General features: G+C 43.2%; 1 protein-coding gene across 5 annotated transcripts in view; it reads left to right on the top strand.

Annotated features, from left to right (window-relative positions):
• Positions 1-18,695, top strand: part of SLC7A9 (solute carrier family 7 member 9) — a gene marked incomplete at its 5' end in the record, with an annotated part of 59,087 nt that overhangs the window by 24,207 nt on the left and 16,185 nt on the right. For 2 of the 5 annotated variants that reach the window (XM_082232956.1, XM_082232955.1), the window contains 2 exons: positions 6,982-9,907; positions 16,276-16,410. The exons of 1 other annotated variant lie outside the window; for it this stretch is intronic. In XM_082232956.1, the coding sequence (XP_082089082.1) occupies positions 16,318-16,410 (93 nt within the window). Of the gene's footprint in view, positions 1-6,978; positions 9,908-16,275; positions 16,411-18,695 lie in introns of those variants that run through there. 2 more of the 5 variants (XM_082232957.1, XM_082232953.1) reach the window with 2 other exon arrangements.

Raw genomic sequence — 18,695 nt, 5'->3', positions numbered from 1 at the left:
CACTTCTACCCCACTAACCAGGTCATCAACATTGGTTAGGACCAGATCTAAAATGGCTGTTCCTCTTGTTGCTTCTCCCACTTTCTGGACAATGAAGTTGTCTGCAAGGCCAGTGAGGAATCTGTTTGACCTTATGCTCTTGGCTGAGTTTGACGTCCAACAAATATCCGGGTAATTGAAGTCCCCCATTACTACTATCTCCCTTCCTTTTGCATGCTTGGCCATCTGTTCCAGGAAGGCATCATCTATGTCCTCCGTTTGGCTTGGGGATCTATAGTAAACTCCCACAATGAGGTCTCTGTTATTCTTCTCTCCCTTAATTTTGATCCAAATGCTCTCACTTTGGCTTTGAGGATCTAAATCTTGGATCTCTTCACAGGTATACACATCCCTGACATATAACGCCACTCCTCCTCCTTTCTTGTCTGGTCTGTTTCTCTGAAATAGATTGTATCCCCCCATTATTACATTCCAATCGTGGGACTTATCCCACCAGGTTTCAGTGATGCCTATTATGTCATATTTAGTTTGCTGTACCAAGAGCTCAAGCTCATCTTGTTTATTTCCCATGCTTTGCGCATTAGTGTACAGACATTGAAGTCCATTAATCATTCCCCCGTGTCTCTTATTTAAGGATTTTTTCCTCCCACCACTAGGTCCGCGTGCTGTTTGCTCCATTTGGTCTATGACATTTGGATGATCATCTTCATTAATTGATAGACTCCTACCTTCAGGAGCACTGTCTCCCTCCCCCACATTAGTCAGTTTAAAGCCCTCCTGATGAGGTTTCTGAGATTTTTGGCAAAAACATTTCTCCCAACTGTTGTGAGGTGCAGCCCATCACTTGCCAGAAGTCCATCTTCAAGAAACTGCAGTCCGTGATCTAAGAATCCAAACCGTTCCTGTTTACACCATTTGCGAAGCCAGCTGTTCACTTCCACTATTTTCCCCTCTCTCCCTGGGCCACGTCGTTCAACTGGGAGGACAGACGAGATGACTGACAATAACATCTCTCCGACCCCTATGAGGTAATTTGGAGGCTATGATGGGGGTAATTAGCCTCCTTAACCCCTCCAGGATTGTGGAGGGGACGGCCCTTGCCTGCTGTGCCCTATACCACCCCCGAATTTGTGGGGATGGGGGCACTAGGCACAAAGCCCTCCTGTGGGATTCCGGCACTCCTCGATGCCGTCTCTGATCCGTGCCACTAGTTGCAAGAATTTTCAAAAGAAACAATTTCGACGAGATAAATTGCACATACTTCAAGGAAAGAGGGGGAGTAAAGACTGCTGACAGAAGAGATGTCTGATAAAACAAGACAAGAGTAAAATATGAGAAGATACGTCAAGATACGGTATGGCAAATGACTGAGGGGGGAGGGGGGAAAACCCTCCTTTATTTTTTTATGTGATTAACAAGAAACCCCTCCCCTAATGAGTCAGAAATGTCATTTTAAGGACTTAAGCTGTGGATTTAAGGCTGTGTGGAGATAAATTTTCGAACCAAAGCAATGTTTCAAGACGAAGCTGGAAAGTTAAGAGTTTTGGAATGACGCAGTTAAAAATGCCGTCGCCATTTTGGGAGGCACTGTCGGAGCTTTTGAGTCTGGGAGGAGAAAGAGAGAAACAGAGTTGTTTACATATTGTGGATTAACTCCTCAGTGGGACTTAAGAGTGACAACTGCCTAATTTATGATGGAAAGAGCGATGTTATCTACGAAGGAGATGATATATGGAAACCATCTGGACTTAGATTGGAAGAACGGGAAATTCACACAGGATTATTATATTTGCTTATCGGTTTAAGGAGACTAACAGAAGAGATCGTAAAGGAAAAAGAGAAATTATATGAATAAGATATGATGTGGAAACACCAAGATAAGATTGGATAGAACTATGAACTCTGTTTGGACTGATTGGGACTGATTTGGACATTAATGCAGTAATAAGATGATGATTTGAATCCCCCTTTGGATCTTGAAAATTAAAAAATTTGGCTTTGTAATTTGGAATTTTATGTGATGTGATTTAATTTGATGTGATTGGCCAGTTAATAAAAAAATATTTTTTAAAAAAAATTAGAACTTTTCCTGATGTTCAAAAAGCTAAAATGCTTTCCTTATGGAAATGCCACCCAAGCTGCTTGAGCCTGCCAGAATGTGGGTTCTTATGTGACAGCCTAATTCTTAATCCCAATTTCCAAACCAGAATCAACAGATGGTGTCACTGTTATCCAAGGATTCCTCTTCCTCTTCCTCCTCTGTAGAAACCAGGTGCACTTTCTTGAGACCTGTGCCTGCTTAAGAAAAAAGCACATTATGCATAGATCTAGAAAAGCTAATTTCCAGCATTCTAGTACAGTTTAACATGGCACTTTGAAGAGAGGGTCTTGCCTGGTTCTTAATGGCTCTGGGTGCTATACGACAAAAATACTGGCTGCCATCTGGTGGCTGGTTTTACATTAGGAATATAGGGTGTAGGGAAGGTGGAGGTTTCACCTTTTCCCAGATGAAATCCTGACAAAATTTATTTTTATTTATTTATTTACGGCTATTAGCCCATAAAATATGTACAAACATAAAAGCACAGAGGCATAAGGACCGATATATTCGACACCAAAGGGTGAACATCACGGTACTAGGGAGGGTCAATGAGCAGAGCCAAATAACAGCTTGGGGCCCAGAGAGCTCCAAGGGACGGATCACAGAAAAAGAAAAACTGAAGACGAGGTCCGACATGCACTCTCATCGTAACTGTCCGATTAGTTTTGGTGGTGTTGTTGTTTTTTGGTTGTTTTTGTGTGTGAGATAACCGCGTTCAGGAATCTCGCCACCTGCAGAGCTACCGAAGGATCTGTATCCTGCAAAAGTAGTGCGGCATGTGACTCAACAGGCCGGCCCACCAAGCGCAGTAAAGCAGGACCTAGGAATTTAGAATCCTGACAAAAAATGGTCTCCCCCGCCCCCACAAGGCTTTGACTCTTTAACACCAATGGGTGTTTAAAAAAGGAAAAGCCTTACAGGAGACCGCAATGTTCATGTCTGTGTGTAAAATGTAGATCAGTTGCGAGTCAAGGCCCTGTCCCCCGCTTTGTGATGGAGTAAAACACATGGACACAAGTATTTTAGGTTAATTGGCTAAAAAAAGGCCACAACTTGATTGGTTACAGAATGTGAGTGGTATTGGCTTAGGCATTGGATCTGAACAGAACAGTGACTGTCCACTCTGTAGGAAGTCACACAAGGGTTAACAACCTGTAGGGGGAACTTGTTGATGCAAATCAACTGGAAGATTTCCCCTAATCAATGGAGGGTAGTGCCATGGCCCTAGCCACCACCTGGGCTTTGGACAGGACCCACGACCACTGGATTCCTTTAACGGAATACCCTTCAAAGGGAGTTGTAGGTGATGGCCACAACCTCCCCTCCAACACATGACTCATGTCATTGAATCTGTCTGTAGGCAGGCCCCCATGAGCAGGAATGAGCAGCATATTCTCTGGCTGCGAAGCCACGGGCTTCCATGGCCAAATGCATCACCCGCGTGAACTGATGCCGGGCGAGGTGGGTACCATCCCGATATATCAGGGATGTGCTAGAACCAGGGGGCCTAAGGTAACGGTATCTCCTGGTGTCGTTTGCAGGGCAGGGACCTTATGTTCTGATGCTGCGAGCTGAATAAGGGCGCCTTTCCCCCTTTGCTCAGTTTTCTATTGATGGATGCAGCCCAGCAACTCAGCACTAGATAAATTTACGTCTTCCAAACGAAGCCCCCTAGAGGAGCATCCCGGCTCAACCTTGTTAACAACTACACCCACTCTTAGGGTGCCAAAGAGGACAACAGAGAAAGCGTCAGAGTACAAGTGAGATACATATTTCAACCAACAAATTATCTATCATCTATCTATCTATCTATCTATCTATCTATCTATCTATCATCTATCTATCTATCTATCTATCATGTATTTGGCAAAGAGTGATGAACGTGATAGGCCTACAACCTACACCACTTGGTATCTACCACCTGTGCCAATCCTCAATCGCCCTGCAGACTACGAATTCAACATGAGGGTCCGTAAAATAAATGGATTGACTGAAGAAGGGAATATCGGCTGACTGCAACCTTAAAGTCTTAGCCGCACGCTCCAGGTCACGCAGGTGTACAAAGTATTGAAGCACTTGGACTGTTGGGGGGGGGCAGACTATGCCCAATACCTACAAATTTTACCCGATAGGATATAAGATCAGACCAGGTCGTCTTCTAAGACCTAATAGTTGAAGGCGCCACTGAGGCCATACTCCCTCCATCACTTCAAGTTTGCAAGGTTCCAAAGATGCTCAGGGAATGGGTCCAGCAGCAGTTGCGCCTCTGGTGCTAAAGAATGGAAGCGGTCCATCTTCTTGGAACGTGGTGATTGCTTTGCCAGGACACTGATGACAGCTTGATTATCAGTCCAAAAGCCAATGTTATGATCTCTGAAGTCCACCGTCTAAAAGTGAACTGCCCCTACTAAGAGAAAAAAACTTTTAAAATGTTTAGACGTGTGTAATAGTTACCATACCAGCTTGATGCGCACACCAGCGTCCTTTGAAAAACACACCAAAGCCCAGAGATCCCACCACATCTGATTGAACCTGAAAATCTGTAAACAATTTTGAATTGTCCTGCCAGGTGGATACCCCAATATAATGATCCAGTAGGTAAAGCCAAACCCTGAGGGAGGACCATGCATCTGCCTTTGTCTTTTAATAGTTATTTAAAAGAAGACAGCACGTTATGAGGGGTAACAAGCTCATATCACTAACATGCTTCGGTCTGATTAATGCATGAAGGGTTTAATGTCATAGAGTGAGCTGCCCTGGCAGGCTTAGTCAGGTCTCTTCTCCTTGCAATGGGAGGTAGGTAATCAAGCACAGTGTTCTCCCTCAGTTTCCCTTAAAAGTTCAGCATGCAATGAGGTTTAAATCTGACCAATGGAGAGTTTGTAAGCTATTATTATTACATTACCAAACGTGTGCTAGGGGAGTTTAGGAACTCAGAAGATCTAAGATCTTATATTCCCATAGTTTACTTTGCTGCATATTTTGTGCAAATATATGCTGGGGTTCCTTCAACCAGAAGTGTATTTCTCCCAAACCTGGATCTTGGCATCCAAGAATACTCATTTTATACCTATGTTCCCCCTTCCCAACCAACACACTTCACCCCTGTAGCAATACCTGATAAAGTATGTTGGCTAAATGTTATACTTATGTGTATCTGAAGAAGTGTGCATGCACACGAAAGCTCATACCAAGAACTAACTTAGTTGGTCTTTAAGGTGCTACTGGAAGGAATTTTTTTATGTTATACTTATGGTAAAGCTGTTAGTGGTACCTGAACCCTGATAACTAATGAATCTGATCACCCATTTTCAGAAGCAGCATGTATCAGGCTTTCCTTTGCGGGTAAATATCACCAGAGAATTATGATGTTTCTGTTACAATTTACAAATACAGTGGTACCTCAGGTTACAAACACCTTGGGTTAGAAACTCCGCTAACCCGGTAGTACCTTGTGTTGAGAACTTTACCTCAGGATGAGAATGGAAATAGAGCGCCAGCGGCACAATGGCAGCGGGGGCCCCCATTAGCAAAAGCGTACCTCAGGTTAAGAACAGTTTCAGGTTAAGAACGGACCTCCGGAAAGAATTAAGTTCGTAACCCGAGATACCACTGTAGAGAGTAGGTAGAGAGAAACAGCATAGCTTAAAAACATTAGAACACCCTTGTGGACCAGGTCAGTGGTCCACCACTTTATATTTTATTGTGGCTAACAAGATACCAAGGGGAATCTTGCAGGAGGAACCTAAGCCTAGAGGGGAACAGCAGTGTGTATTTTGTGTTGTGAATGGCAGCTCAAGGTCACATGGCTGGCCAAAATGGCAGCCACCTAAGCCCTGCCTGATACCACAGCCCACGGAGCCATGCTGAAAAAGGGGGGGGGGATGAAAAAGTGAAGCCACAGTGAACTAAGCCCAACACGTGAAGGCAATGCACAAACATGAGCCAAAGCCCCTCAAAAATCAGGACAAGGTGTGTTGTGTGTGTGTGTGTGTGTGTGTGTGTGCTCCAACTGCCAGAACCCAGAGGCGTTAAGTTGAAATAAATTCCTGTGCTGGCGAGCAGCGCGCCAAGGAAAACCAAGCAATCCCTGGCGTGAAAGTCCCTGTCGCAGCGTTGCAGCGAAGGCTTTTAGGGACTTCAAAATTAAGGAAGCTAGAACATAGCAAAGGACCCACAAACATCATGTGGTAAGTAAGCGAGATCTGTGCGTGCAGGAACCAAACAGGTAGAGCCAGGGCCAGGGCCACTTAAATGTGGCAAATCACACCCCCAGCTAGGCAGATTGGCCAGCTGAGGACGTGGCGCGGGCCTGGGACTCCCTGTGATGCACGGGGAGCAAGTCCCGCTCACAACTTGTGAAAGAGGAGAAGTTAAATCAACAGCTGTGGATTATTGACTGACTTACAGCTGACAGCTTCCCTATTTAAGGAGTGGTGGCACAGTCCCACTTCCAAGACTGCAACACATTGAGGTCTACCTGTGTCAGCAGGTAAAGAGAAAAGAAATGGGGGGGCACTGGGAGAAATCCACCTTGCAAATGGTAGCCTTGCTGGATCTGAGGGCTGGGGGGAGAAACACCCACTGTGGTTCATTACACTTGGGGTGGAGTTTGCTCTGTTGCTACTGTGGAGAAGGGAGGGGAGTTTTTTGTGGGATTCTTTTTTGGCATGGATGCTTGTGACCTTTATGCCCTTTAGGATGAGAACAGGGAGGGATTGGTGGAGGGGGATACTGAAATATGCTAAGCGACTCAAAAGCCACAGAGAGTTAGTTGGCACAGAGTGGGGCCCTCTGTGTGGAAGAGGGAGGGAGGGAGGGAGGGGGCTGCCACAAGGGAAATAGCATGTGGGAACCATTGCTAAGACCCCTTGGTTCTATAATCTGCTCTGTTGTGTTTGTTTTTACCTAGGTATTTGGTTAAATTGAAACGATTAATTTTTGTTGCTGCCGTTTTGCTCATGATATAATGCTTCAGTTGTTCATTGGTCCTGTTTATACGATTTTGTAATTTTTGTACATTCATTGTTTCCCCCCTGTTTGTTTTTATTACTTTATTCCCTGCTCTGGGATTGAGAACATTAAATGGGGTGGGTGGGTTATAAATACTGCAAATAAATATAATAAATAAGTGACAGAGCCAACAGAGCCAAGATGCAGCACACGCTACTTGGGACAGCAAGCCCACTTGCAGTTAGTGCCTGGAAAGCATAGAGGATGAGTCCTGCTGGACTCAAAGGCCTAGCTAGTCTGGCATTCTGTTCCTACAGGGCACAACTTGATGCTTCTGGGAAGCACACAAGCAGGAGGTGAGGGGAGATCACTCTATCCCAATCGTGTTCTCCAGCGACTGGAATTCTGAGGCTGTGGCCTCTGATGCTGGAGGTAATATAGAGTCACCATGACTAGTAGCAACCGATTAGCCTTATCTTTTGCCTAGTCCCATGCCAAAACTAAATTGGGGACCATCAGTGCATCTTGTGGAAGCAAATTCCATAGTTTAGCAATGTGTTGTGTAAAGGACTTACACGGAGGTAACTTTTTGAAAATGATTATGCTGATTGGCAATAGCTCATTGTGCACTTTACCTTGAGAGATTAGCAAGATACTGGCTTGACTCTGTGCTTGTTGGCATCGGTGCTGCCTTTATAGCTCAGCTGTGTAGGTTCAGAGCAGGTAGCTACTACAATCTGGGTGTGTTGTCATTTTGTATTAAAGAACTATTTATTCCATTCCTGACTAATGTAATTACCTGCAATAGACCATAGAGACATAAGGAAACATTGCATTGAACATTTTGTGCCTATCTAAGAATGTTGAACTTCATTCTCATTATGCTCCCTGTGGGGAGTCCAAAGTGCGTATGAATGAATTAAGATTGTCCTTAAACTATAGATAGGGACTCTAATATTGCTTTTACATTTCACCTTTGCAAAGTCAAGCTTTTTAGGACATTGTGCAAAAGCCTGTGCGAATCTTATTCAAATGCATCTCAACATCCATGAAGACTGGACACTACAGTAATACTGCTAAGCATACCTGTAGTAGCAATTTAGAACATCCTTCCACAACCTGTCACCCTCCAGCTATTTTGAGCCACAAGTCCCATCAGTCCCAGAGAGCATGGCTGATGGTCAGGGATTTGGTGAGTTGTAGTCCATCTGGAGGACGCCATGTTTGGGAAGAATGGTTTAGAGCAGTAGTCTTCAATCTTTTCAGACCCTGGCCCTGCTTTTAACCCAAACATGCATTTCTTAATCTTTTACTGGATATTTGCATAGTGGGTCCTGGCCCACCAGCTGAAGACCAGTAACTTTAAGCATTATGCACACATCAATTCTATCATCCTTGCAACAACCACATAGGTAGATTAGTTCTGTTATCTAGGGGGGCTTGATTTGAATAAAGGCAATTTAAATAAATCAGTTTATATCATTGAGGGGAGAAAAGACCAATCTCACTCATTTATTCAAATCAAATTTCCCATTGTGAAATTAGTATGCCGAACATGTGTACATACTTACTGGTTGCTATAACAGTTGAAACATTTATTTCGAGCTGCTTTGAACTCTTGCACAATCTTGGACTATTTCCAAACCCTTTGCTCATGTAGCCTATGTGATTTTTGCACCGCACAATTGTTTTTGTAACAGTATGACAGAGGCATTGTCTCTGGTGATGTGCACCCTAATCTCTCTTGTTCTGCTGTGGTCAATCAAGGTGTGTTGGTTTATGAAGCACTACAGAAACCTATTTGGCCTGAGAGTGATGGGGAACCCCTGGTGCTCAATATGTTGTTGGGCTTCCCTAGCTCTAAGAACTAGGCAGCCTCCAACCTATTTTATTTAACTTTAATTCTGGACACACAGATAAAGAAGACGAATTAAAACACAGAAGTTCTAAACATCTCTTCAGAAAAGTGTGTGAATGTCAACATTGGAGACATTTTAAAAATCTAGGGCTGGGTTGAGAAACTTTGACAGCCCTCCGCATACTGTTGGACTCAATTCCCAACAGCTGCAGCTAGCATGGCCAATAATCAGGGGTGATAGTGAAGGAGGGATCGAACAAGATATATTCTAAACCCCAAGTGCAGAAAAGTAATTAACTAAGTTTGTTTGTTTGTCTGCAAATGTGCTCAAGGCTGGAAACAAAGGAAGATTTTCTTTCCTTCTTTCTGACTGCATTCAGCCTGTTAGCAAGTTCAAGAGAAGTTCAGTCCATCCAGACAAACAGGACATGAGAGCAGGTTAGCAGTCAGCCAATTGTTTGAAGTAGATAGGAGCTGTCTGTTTCCTTTTTAAATTCTTTCCTTTTTGCTAAAGTAAGCAATGCATTGCTTTAAAAACCTTTGTTAGAAAGCTTGCTAATTAAGAAGATTCTATACAAAATAACCCACAATGATCTTTTCCCTAAGTTCAGTGGCTTTTGCTTTTGCTTTTTTATCATGCAGGAAGACCTTGATGTTTTATAAAATCACGGCAACCTGAAATTTGTTGGTGCCTTGGTCCATGAGTGCCGCACTGTCAAAAACTTCGGTGCTTGTTCAAACTGCAAGATGCAGGGTTGGGGGGGGGACATCAAAATGGAACCTAAAACTCTACCTTTTTTTTGCCAATAAATTAATTGGGCTTTTAATGATTCTTGGAAGCATTCTAGTTTAATCATTACCTTTGTTTATAACCTCTGTACTTAAGTGGCTGCTGTTTCCCAGCATTCTGCTTTCCAGTCGCGGGCATTGTCTGCTGAAGGAGGAGATAAGTGAAGGGAAGGTGTTTCAATGACTCAAGAGCTCTGCGAAACACGGTGAGTGCCACTCTCGCTTCCAGGCTGAAGATGTGAAAAGATTCACAGGGATAATTATGCGAGAGACTTGCATGAATATTTGCTATAGATTCTTGTGTATTTGCAATAGATTTGCTAGAACTGTCATTGTATTACTCGGTGTATCCATAGAGGGCAGCCAAGTGTTCTGTTGTTCTTTCTTCATTTACTGTTCAAAACAATTCAAGTGCAGCAGTCTTGGTCAAGTAAACCTGGTTCTGCTCCTAGTTTAATATCCTGGTTTATAGTCTGTAAGATTAAACCACAATTTCCCAGTTTGCTTTTTTTTTTACATCTCACCTTCCTTCCAGGTAGCTTAAGGTGACATACGTGACCCTCACTGTCCCCACACAACAACCCTTTTGTGAGGCAGATTCATGTGTGAATTAGGAACTTGCCCAAGGTCAGCTGGGAACTTCATGGCTGGGTGTGGATTTGTACCCTGGTCTCCTCAGTCTATGAGGGGTGTGGCCTATTGACTCCAGTGGAGTCCATAGAAGGCTCTCCCACTGCAATTAGACTTGGGGTGGGAGTGTCTTCTGTTGACTCCATTACAAGACTTCACCCACCAAATCCTAATAGTGTGTTGTTATTGTTTTTCTGGGGTGAGTGATTTTCCTTATCTTAAAACCATTGTAAGCAGGGAGGGAACTGCCCTGCTTGCCACCCCAGCTGGACTCTCCAAGAAGATCACCCTGCTGCCAGCAATTAGGCTTAAAAGAAAACCAAGACTTCCTTCCTGCCTAAGCACTGGCCATGAAGGGAAAGTGTGAAGGTGTGCCCAGGTGTGCGATGGCCACATCCGGTCTTGCATGCTTGCCATCGGTGCATAGTGGCTATGGCAGTCCCCCTAGTTTGCAAATGCATCTGTGGGCTCAAACGCACCACTTCTGTAAGCAATGCACCACACTGCCTGCAATCCTAATTTAATTTACCTGCGGATCCAACAGGTGTTGCATATGAGTGGACATTTTTAGGACTGCACTTTCAAATGCCGCAGCTGGAGTTGGCAGCCCTGCCCGCCGCCCCCTATATATATATATATATATATATATATATATATATATATATATATGCTTTCGTAGATTTTCACGGGTACAGGAATGCAGGTTTTGGTGTCTTCGGGTGTCTTCCCGTGTAAGAGTCGGGGTGTCTGGGCGACGTTTCGACGAGGTCTCACTCGTCATCTTCAGGCTGGTGCTTTCGGCTTCTTGTTACTGGAACAGAGCAGAATCTGGTGTTTGAGTTTCTATAAATACTGTTGAGGGGTGTGGTGTATAGCCTCCAACGTTCTGGGCAGAGAGGAAGTTCCTAGATTAGTGTGCCTTTTCTTCTTTTGTTCCTTAATTACTTGAGGGATATCTTGAGTGATTTCATGAGTGATATTCTGAATACCACTGGGTGGGTCATTAAGTGTAGATTAGTTGCTAAAGCTTTCGTGTCTTGACCTCTTGAGCTTGTGAAGAGTTTTTCTGAGAAGATGGCTGTGCTGCATTTAGTTGTGCTCTGGCTTGGCTTCGTGTATAGGGGCGAGCTGTGATTTTGTGCCTTGTGCCAGCCAGATCTGTGTAGGGATTGCAGGGGGGTGCAGCATCCGGAGGTGCCACTATAGTTTGGCTACTGGATGGAGTCTGTAATATGTCTGTGGAGAGGGTCTGGGTTTGGGTCTGGTGTGGTTGATTGGTGACGGCGTTCTGTGTGCCTCTGGTTCTGGTGTCGGTTTTTGTGGGGAGGGCTAATTTCCAGATGTCTGGCAGGCGGGACGTGTCGTCACGCTTGTTCATGTTGTGAGGGTGTTTCTCTATCTCGATGGCTTCCATGATTATTCTCTTGTGGTGATGTTCCATGTTAAAGAGCAATTTGGAATCTGCAAAATTAATTTCGTGTCCTGTTTCTTTCATGTGTTGGAAAAGAGAGGAAGTTTTTTCTTCTTTTTTGACGGCATTCTTGTGTTCTGCGATACGTGCATTTATTCGTCTGTTTGTTTGTCCAATGTACGTGGCTGGGCAGACTTTGCAGGGTATTTCATAGACCCCTTGGTTTTCCAGCTGGATTTTGTCTTTTGGGTTTCTGAGGATATTGGCTATTTTTTGGTTGGTGCAGAAGGCTGTTTTGATATTGTGTTTATGGAGGATTTTGCTAATTTTGTCTGTAGTGCCCTTGATGTAAGGAAGGAGGGCCATGCCATTGTTTTCTTCTGTGTCTTGGTTTTTGGGGGGTGTTTCTTTTTGGATTAGCTTCGTAACCCTGTTTTTCTGGTATCCATTGGCGATTAACACATTTGAGAGATTCTGTAACTCAGTTGTCAAGTGGTCTTTGTCAGCCAGGCGTTTGGTTCTGGAGATGAGAGTCTTGGCTACGGAGTTTATTTGTGCAGGGTGGTGGTGTGATTGTGCATGTAAGTAGCGGTTGGTGTGTGTTTTTTTCCGGTAGATAGTGTGTCCTAGGGAGCCATCAGGTTTTTTGTAGATTAGGACGTCAAGAAAGGGGAGTTGGTTGTTGTCTTCTATTTCCATAGTGAATTGTATTTTGGGGTGTAGGTTGTTGAGATGTGTGAGGAAGCTATCTAGTTTTTCTTTCCCGTGTGGCCAAATTACAAAGGTGCCGTCAACATATCTGAGCCAAAGTTTGGGTTTGTGTTCTGACTTGTCTAAAGCATTGGTTTCAAAGTGTTCCATGTACAAATTTGTGATGACCGGTGAGAGGGGTGATCCCATAGGTGCTCCTTCTATCTGTTTGTATCTTTGTCCATTGTGGATGAAGTACGTGTTGGTTAGGCAATGGTTGGTCAGGTCCAGGATGTATTTGGGGGGATTGTATTTGTTTTGGATGGCTGTCAAGGCTTCATTAATGGGTACTTGAGTGAAGAGAGATACAACATCGAAGCTCACAAGAAGGTCATCGGGATGTAGGTATTGCTTCTTTATTGTTTCTATGAACTGGAAGGAGTTAGTAACGTGTGAAGCGATGGATTCTGCATAGGGCTGAAGTTGCTTAGCGAGAAATTTAGCGAGATTTTGTAGAGGTGAGCCTATGGAGCTGACTATTGGTCTGAGTGGTGTTCCTTCTTTGTGTATCTTGGGGAGACCGTAGAGTTTGGGGCATCTGGATGATTTTTCTCTGGGGATGATTCTTAGCTGGATTTCTTCACTGATAGGAGAGGCTTTTATTTTGGATTTGGTGGTTTTTTCCAGATAGGTGGTGGGATCTGTTTTTATAGGTTGGTAGGTAGGGTCTTGGAGTAGATTTGATAGTTTTGCTTGGTAGTCCGATGTGTTCATCACAACAGTGGCGTTGCCTTTGTCTGCTGGGAGAATGATTATGTTGTTGTCTTTCCTCAGGTTGGTGAGTGCTTTCTGTTCTTCTTTGTGTAAATTGCTTCTGGGTGGTTTGCTGGAGCAGAGGATGTTGGTGACTTCAAGTCTGATTTTATTGGCTTCATCTGGGTCGATTTTGGTCAGGCTAGCTTCGACTCCGCATATGATGTTTTCCGTGGGGATGCGTCTCGGGGTGACTGCAAAGTTGAAACCTTTGGAGAGTACTTTGGTTTCAGTTGGGGTGAGGATCCTGTCTGATATGTTATGTACTGTTTGTTTCATGGGTTGTTGTGGAGGGTGGCTGGGCTTCTGGCGTTTTTCTAGTTTGTAGAGTTTGTTGGTGTGTCTGTCTGTCTTATGTGAGGTCTCAGTTTCAGCTCTCCAGACGGCTAGTTGTTTGCATTTGTCCCAGAGTGCAGGGTGGATTTTGTTGCATAGTTTGAGGTGAAGAGTGAGCAGATCTTTGTTGGTTTGGTTTAGTAGGTATCTTTTCTTATGTATTTCGTTTCTGATTAGGGATAGTTCAGTTCGTTTCAGGATCCTTTCGGTAGCTGGGGTTTTAGAGTGGAATTTAAGTTGGAAGCATGTGGGAATTAAGTTGTTGTCTCGGCAGTTGCGTAGGAACAGGAGATCACATAAGATGGTGGCTCTTCGGATTTCTAGTTTCTCGTAGGTTCTTGTCAGCTGGTATTCAGAATATCACTCATGAAATCACTCAAGATATCCCTCAAGTAATTAAGGAACAAAAGAAGAAAAGGCACACTAATCTAGGAACTTCCTCTCTGCCCAGAACGTTGGAGGCTATACACCACACCCCTCAACAGTATTTATAGAAACTCAAACACCAGATTCTGCTCTGTTCCAGTAACAAGAAGCCGAAAGCACCAGCCTGAAGATGACGAGTGAGACCTCGTCGAAACGTCGCCCAGACACCCCGACTCTTACACGGGAAGACACCCGAAGACACCAAAACCTGCATATATATATATATATATATATATATATATATATATATATATATATATATATGTATATATTTTCTTCAATAACATGAGTCTAGCTGAGTCCCAGGGAAGGAAGGAGAGAGCCATGGATGTGCAGCAAGAATTTCCCCCCGCCTTTTCTATCCTTATCCAAACTCAGGCCCCTCTCTCTCTCTGTGTGTTTCTTCAGAAAAAAATTAAAAGCCCAGGCAAAAGGTAGGAGCAGGGGCATCATCACTGAGGCCACCTTTCTTCCCAAGGATGATTTCTCAAATCAAAATGATAGCTCAGACCACAGGCCCCATTCGCTGTCTCTTTGTGATGACAGTTCCAAAACATAAGCAAGCAAGAAGTAAAAGAAGCCCTGCAAATGCTTCCAGTTTCCCCAAAATGGCACCTTTCTTGTTTTGAGAACTGGCTGCCCAGCAAAGAAAGCTGCTCACATCCTGCGTTGTGACTGCCTGTGGGCGACCACAACCCTGCCCTCTCTCCCCTATCAGCTTAATGTGTTGTGCTCCTCCTCTGTGTTATATTCTAGCACAAAGCTTTCCAGATTGTGTGTCACGTGACACATTAGTGTCGGCTGCCGTGTGTAGGTGTGTTGTGTGGACGCTCCTCCTGGGGCTGGAAAGGAGTTAGTTTAACCCAGTGGTGGCCAAACTCGGCCCTCCAGATGTTTTGAGACTACAACTCCCATCATCCCTAGCTAACAGAACCAGTGGTCAGGGATAATGGGGATTGTAGTCCCAAACATCTGGAGGGCCAAGTTTGGCCACCACTGGTTTAACCTTTAGTTTGCTAGTTTAATCTCGGACTTCTCTTCTCTGGGCTAAACAGTTAGTTCGTTCGTTCATTCATTCATTCATTCATTCATTCATTTGCTGCCCTTCATCAAGAGATCACAGGGCGGTTTAGAGCATAAAACACGAAGTACATAACCTGATGGGGAAAGAATAATAGGAAAAGAAAAGAGACAATACTCCTTCTGCTTTACAAGCCCATAGATTATCGTCCTTCTTTCCTCTTGCTCCTCCTCAATCCTGCAGATGCCCTTGTTTAATCCAGACACTTTCCCACCACATCCCCTCCCCAATTCCTCCTCTCCACACCCCCATCAGCACTAGAAGCCTAAAAATCTTACACACAGACATGCACACACCCTCCCATGTCTCCTCTTGTTCCTCCCACTGGTCCTTTGCTCCAAACCAGTTCCAACTGCCCTATTTTGTTATACAGTGAGATGTATTCAAAGAGGGGAAGACATCAGAGGGCCAGTTTTTATATAACTGGCTTTCCTTCACAAGTCCCAAAGTGGTGGTGGATGGGCTTTTTTATGTCCATTTCTCTCTTTGCAAGTGCAAAACGAGGAAACACATTATAGACTTGCAGAACACCAAATAGGCATGTTAAACCATCAAACCAGGTATAAAGTTTGCCATATAAAATGAGCAAACTGATAACAAAGTCATCTGATCACTGCTGGCCAGCAAACCATCTGATAATATGTTATCCATAACATCAAATCATGTTTTGTACAGCAAGTTCATTTCCAACCTTTGAGCTCCCATCAAGGCAGATAAGCCACCTTTATATTACTCATACATTTCTCCTAATCGTCATGAAAATGGCAAATGGTCGCTTCAAAAAATTGAGTGCTCCTAGGCATTGGCATTTGTACGTCTAAAGTTGAATACTGATTACTACCAAAATTCAAGATTAGTTAAATGGATCAGCCATAACAGGTAAGTGTGGAAGCGAAAGGTACACTGCTTCACCCTCTTGGCAGGCATTAAAAAAGGGTGGTTTTTGCTGGCTCGTGATCTAGATAATCAGGGATCATGGGACCAGTGAGGTGATAGCACAGTGTCCCACGCTTTGATTGGATTATGCTATAACATTACAAAGCCAACTCGGAGTGAGGTAGCACATCCCACTATTACTTTGAATTAACTATGTAAGAGCGCTATGGGTACCCTGTTGCTTTTTTGAAGTCAAAAGATAAACATACTTTTAAATAATATAATCATATTTAACTTTGTGCTGTTTGCAGGATTCACTAATATAATAGATACATCAGCATCAAGTAAGCAAAATGGATGAAGAAGGCATCAGAAAACGAAGTTCAAATCAAGAACCTGATGAAACGCCCATCACGAAAAGCAAATCTATGAAACTACAGAAAGAGGCAAGACTTGTAATATATTATATTGGAAACAGTCCTAGAAGCTCTTAGCCTCCCAGATCTCAAATATAGTTTCCATTCTGTTGTAAAAATCATTTTATTGTTTACTTACTTACTTACTGTGTTCTTAAAGCACGCTGTGTCATAGTTAGGGAATTTTAGTGCCAGGTGGCCTCAACCAAATTGTGTCTCTCCTATGCCTAATACCTTCCCCTGGATGCTTATAGGTTTGCATAGTTTATGGCAGGAATGGGGAGCTTGTGACCCTTCAGAGGTTATTGGCCCCCAATTTCCAGCTATGCTGGTTGGGCCTGATGGGAAATGAAGTCCAGGAACATCTGATTCCCCATTCCTGGCTTACGGCATCCACCTCAAGGCAGTACAATACAGTCAGCATTTTTGAAAGCAATGAAAGCAATGTGTTTTAAGTATGCTTAACTCCTTGTTGGATTTTATTTGCAGCAAAATATGCACCGTGCAAAACATGAGAATTAGCTGTTTTGCCCTGAGCCTAAATAGGCTTAGAATTAGGGGTGAGGTAGAAATTTGGCCAGCTTTCATTTGAATGCAGACCTACCTAATTTGCAGTTCCCAAACCAGGACATGAATAGAACTAGTTATCCTTCAAAATTCACACTTCTCTGAATTTTGCATTTCGGTTCTCATACCAAATGTTTGCAAAATTGTGTAAACCGGGGGGAAAGTGTGCATGGTTGGCATCCGTCTGTCTCAAGAGACAATGCCAGTGTGCTTCTGGGGTTGAAATCAAACCTCTGGAGAACGATGGCGCTTGCTGTGGCTGCAAAGACTGGTAACTCGCAGTGGCTGCCTTGCACATTGTTTTTGCTGCTGCAGTAAAGGAGAACTGAATTTAATACTGGGAAAATGAGAAACGGGGGGAAGAAACTAAATTTGACAGATTTGCCCATCCACACTTAGAATTCCATCCATAAACACATCCTCGCTCTCAAGAGGAGGTGCAATTGCACTTGGTACATGTCCTGTTGTAAAAACAGGGAATAGTCTAGCTAGGTCCAGCTTTATTTTTTTTCCCATATAGATATTTATTAATTTTCCAAAAAGAAGAAAAAAAATAGGAAGACAAAAAAAAAAGACCACCACAACAAGCATAGGAAAAAAGAAAAATAGCAACAAAACACAAAACAAATATACAGTATACACAATAAAATAAAAAGTTTTTACCTATCGAATTAACATTATCATCTCTTTCTGGACTTCCTCCAGCTCGCCCGTAAATCTTCCATAGTCAAAATCAGAATTACACATTGCCTGGTTTGTATTGTCATTACGCATTCCTCTTCCTCTATTTTCCTTAAACAGTACCTCTTGGTCTTTCACAGTGCTTCTCTAAATCCCCTTAACGTTATTTGACCTTTACTAATATATTCCAGATAGTCTACATATTTCCCCCAATCCTTAATGAACTTTTGGTCTCTTAGGTGTCTGATCTTCCCTGTTAGTCTATCTAAATCTGCGTAGTCTAATAACTTCAATCTCCACTCTATTGTTGGCATTTCCTTTTTTTTCCACTTCTGGGCAAGAACTATCCTTGCAGCTGTGACTGCGTAATAAACAAATTTATGGTCTTTCTTTTTTATTTCATTCCCTAACATCCCTAACAGGAAGATTTCAGGTTTTTTAATAAACGTATACTTTAGCACCTTCTTTAATTCGACATAAACTTCTTCCCAGAATTCTCTCACTCTCCCACACTCCCACCACATGTGGTAAAAGGAGCCCTCCTTCTTTTCACATTTCCAACATTTGCTGTCTACTTTGTACATTTTCGATAGTTTCGCAGGTGTTATGTACCACCTGTAAAACATCTTCATGACGTTCTCTTTAACCGTCATACACGCAGTAAAATCCAGACCTTCTTTCCATACATTCTCCCAGTCCTCAAATTGTATAGCATGGCCTACATCACTTGCCCATCAAATCATTACTATCTTAACTTCTTCATCTGCCAAATTCCAATCCAACAACATCTTATACATTTTAGATATTGTTTTCACCTCATTATTTATAATTATAATTATAGCTAGGTCCAGCTTTAATGCCCCAAGTGGGGAAGTAAAATGCTCTGTGATGTTAACACCTGAGTTAATTAGTTGAGTGTTGTTTGCTAAATGTGGAGATAATCACGAAGCTCAGTGAAGTACAAAAGGAAAGCCTCTTTTCCCAGAATGTCAGGTTAATGTTTGCATTGTACCACAAGTTGTTCCTGGTGTCACCTCACCTGTTAATGGCGCTGAAAGTCTCAGCAC

Source organism: Podarcis vaucheri (genome assembly GCF_965113315.1).
Source record: "Podarcis vaucheri genome assembly, chromosome: 7".
In the NCBI taxonomy this organism is placed as follows: Eukaryota; Metazoa; Chordata; class Lepidosauria; order Squamata; family Lacertidae; genus Podarcis; species Podarcis vaucheri.
This window is presented reverse-complemented; position numbering and strand designations above follow the sequence as displayed.